This window comes from Marmota marmota, unplaced genomic scaffold (genome assembly GCF_001458135.2).
Source record: "Marmota marmota marmota unplaced genomic scaffold, marMar, whole genome shotgun sequence".
Taxonomy (NCBI): Eukaryota; Metazoa; Chordata; class Mammalia; order Rodentia; family Sciuridae; genus Marmota; species Marmota marmota.
This window is the reverse complement of record NW_026000212.1, coordinates 1-2,378: the sequence shown is the minus strand read 5'-3', so window position 1 is coordinate 2,378 and position 2,378 is coordinate 1. Positions and strand designations below refer to the sequence as shown.

Genomic DNA, 2,378 nt, shown 5'->3' with positions numbered 1-2,378 from the left:
AACTAGCATGCGGCACTGTACTCCTACAACTGATCACGTGGACAGTGAACAGCGGTCAACTTTGCCTCAAGAAAAACATCCCCCCCCAAAAGCCCCACAATGCTGAGAATCTCTCAGCAGCACCTCTCAGACAGGCAATGTCTTAAATTGAACTTTAAGAACAAAACAGAAATCCAAAACCTATCTTCCTGCCCCTCCGAGAGGACATGTTTTGGGGTAAACTTGGAGATACTTCCCAGTGGCATGCCCACTTGACAACAATGCCCCTTTCACTTATTTCCTTTTCTTCTCCACCAAGCGGCCTCCAGCCTGAGAAAGGGGCCAGCAATAAGGAATAACAGACAGTAAGGCAATCTTACAATGTCAGAAAATGTATTTGGCTTTTTTTTTTTTCGTTTTAAAATAAGTGCATACAAATACAGCTAGAAGCATTTCTGATTTGCCAAGTGCTCTAAAAAAGCAGCCAAGTCACAGCCTACGAGGACCGGTAACTGTCACCAGGATAATAAAGCACAAAGATATGCTAATAACGTTAACAAAAGAAGAAAATGCCTTTATAAGTACATACCTTTTGTCGTCAAAAAAATATAGAAACACAATGTATTCAAAAAAAATCAAAATTATACAGCCATGTGTATGAAGTCTACATTTCCCTTGTCTTGGATATATATATATGGAGATATATATACAATTCAAGCAGTTTTAGTTAAGGATAACCACTGGGTTTTTCTGAAACCGGAAAGTCATGAGTCTCTCTCCTTTTTCACTTTCACATCTCCAGCAAGGATGGTTGCAATTTCCCCCTGCATAAAGGCCCAGGGAACATTGGAGCCCACCAGAGGGCATTTCTCCCCACTGGGACAATAGACCTCTCCACTAGCTCCCTGCTGTTTGATGCTCTGTCTGGAACAAGGGAAGCAGAACTTGTGAGAAGGGACTGAAGGGCACTGCACAAAGTGGGTGTCCTCCAGCCGCTCGTGGCAGAGGGTGCAGCACAGGGGGGCGCTGGCTGCCAGAGAGGAGTCCGGGAGGCTGGCAGGGTGCACGGGCTCCAGTCCTCCTGTGCCGCCTGCCCCCTGGCCTCCCACCTCTCGGGGGCCGAGCCTTCTTTGGTTCATAGAGGACGGGGAGGGTGGACTGCTGCTATTCCTCCTGGTGGTGGAGTGGACCTGGTTGGCGTCTTTCGAGGCATGACTGCCCCCTGCATTGTCTGCTACTAAGATTAGGGCTGCCATGGGGGACTGGCCATTCTGGGCCACTTCAGGCGGTGTGGTCCGGTTGGAATGAGGTGAGGCAGTGGGTGGTGGTGGAGATACAAAAGAGGATGTAGGGGTCATGGGGATCTTGAGCCCTTCGGTGGAAGTGGACAGCCATGGCTGGGCCTCTCCATTGATCTTAGGGGGCCCAACTTCACCTTCTGGTTCTGGAGAAGGCTTTCTTTTCCTTGCTGTTCTTGCAACTGGAAAAACAAAGAAATGGAAGGAAAAAGGGTAAGTGAAGGAGCACTGAAAGGGACCTTTTTTTTTTTTTTTTGCTAAAATGAAACAAAACTTGTTGCAGAATTTCTACTCTCCAAAAGCACACTTTAGTCACACAAGTTATGCATGCAGCTCCAAACACACTTAGGGGTCTCTGAGGCAGCACACCAACCTAAAAGGAAACTAAAGCCCAGGGAATGGCCCATTCTCACACATGCATGCCTGTGCCCAGGACAGAGTTGTGCTTGTGACTACTAATGTCCCCGACAGGTTAAAAGGTGACTGGTGCCCTCATGCTCCCATCCAAGAATGTGCTGGGAAAGGAAAACCCCGAGTCTGTGCCTATCAATCAGCCCGGTCTGACTCATCCCTGTTATGCTGCTTCAGCACATGAACACGTTGCCACTAAGCACTGGTTCCGCCTCGGGCAGATCAGGAAGTCGGGTGTTTGTTGTTTCTGAGCTGGGGCAGAACGGTGCACCGAAAGAACCTCCCCCTCTAAGCTCAGCGCCCCTCGACCCCTTCGCTCCACAGCCGCCCCTACCTGCTTTAGACCCGTTGGCCCCGTTGGCCTCGAAACCCAACAACCTGCCTGCAGTCAGGGCCGGTTCCTTCTTGAACTTGCTCTCGAAGGGCCCAGAGTGGCTGTGCTGGTGCAGCGCCAGCAGCGTGTCGCGCACGGTCTTGGGCCTGTTGACCCAGTCCTGCTCTCCGGGTCCGCGGCCTTTGCCCGCGCCTCGCGCCGCTCGCGGCGCGCCGCGCTCGCAGGCTGTCGGCCGGGCCACGGTGACGGGCGGCGGCGGCGGCTTCTCCTTGGCTGCCGCCTCGCGGGGCTCGTGCTCCGCGGCCGGCGCTGCTAGCACGGTCGCGGCCGCTTGTGGGCGCCCAGCTCGGCAGGTT

The 2,378-nt window shown here is 52.6% G+C and overlaps 1 protein-coding gene across 2 annotated transcripts; it reads right to left on the bottom strand.

Annotated features, from left to right (window-relative positions):
* Nucleotides 1-527: 527 nt before the first annotated feature.
* Nucleotides 528-2,372, bottom strand: Irf2bp2 (interferon regulatory factor 2 binding protein 2). 2 transcript variants are annotated; one of them, XM_015476992.2, is made up of 2 exons: nucleotides 2,023-2,372; nucleotides 528-1,459 (listed from the first exon to the last, which is right to left on the bottom strand). In XM_015476992.2, exon 2 carries the CDS (start codon nucleotides 1,335-1,337, stop codon nucleotides 744-746), a length of 594 nt encoding a protein of 197 aa, XP_015332478.2. In that variant the 5' UTR covers nucleotides 1,338-1,459; nucleotides 2,023-2,372; the 3' UTR covers nucleotides 528-743. The 2 variants fall into 2 exon arrangements, with proteins under 2 accessions (XP_015332478.2, XP_048647916.1); XM_048791959.1 differs by having other exon boundaries at nucleotides 2,071-2,372.
* Between the last annotated feature and the right edge of the window lie 6 nt (nucleotides 2,373-2,378).

Bases quoted from the DNA above. Each gene is read 5' to 3' on its own strand.
- Irf2bp2 (XM_015476992.2), bottom strand. From the start codon at position 1,337: ATGACCCCTACATCCTCTTTTGTATCTCCACCACCACCCACTGCCTCA.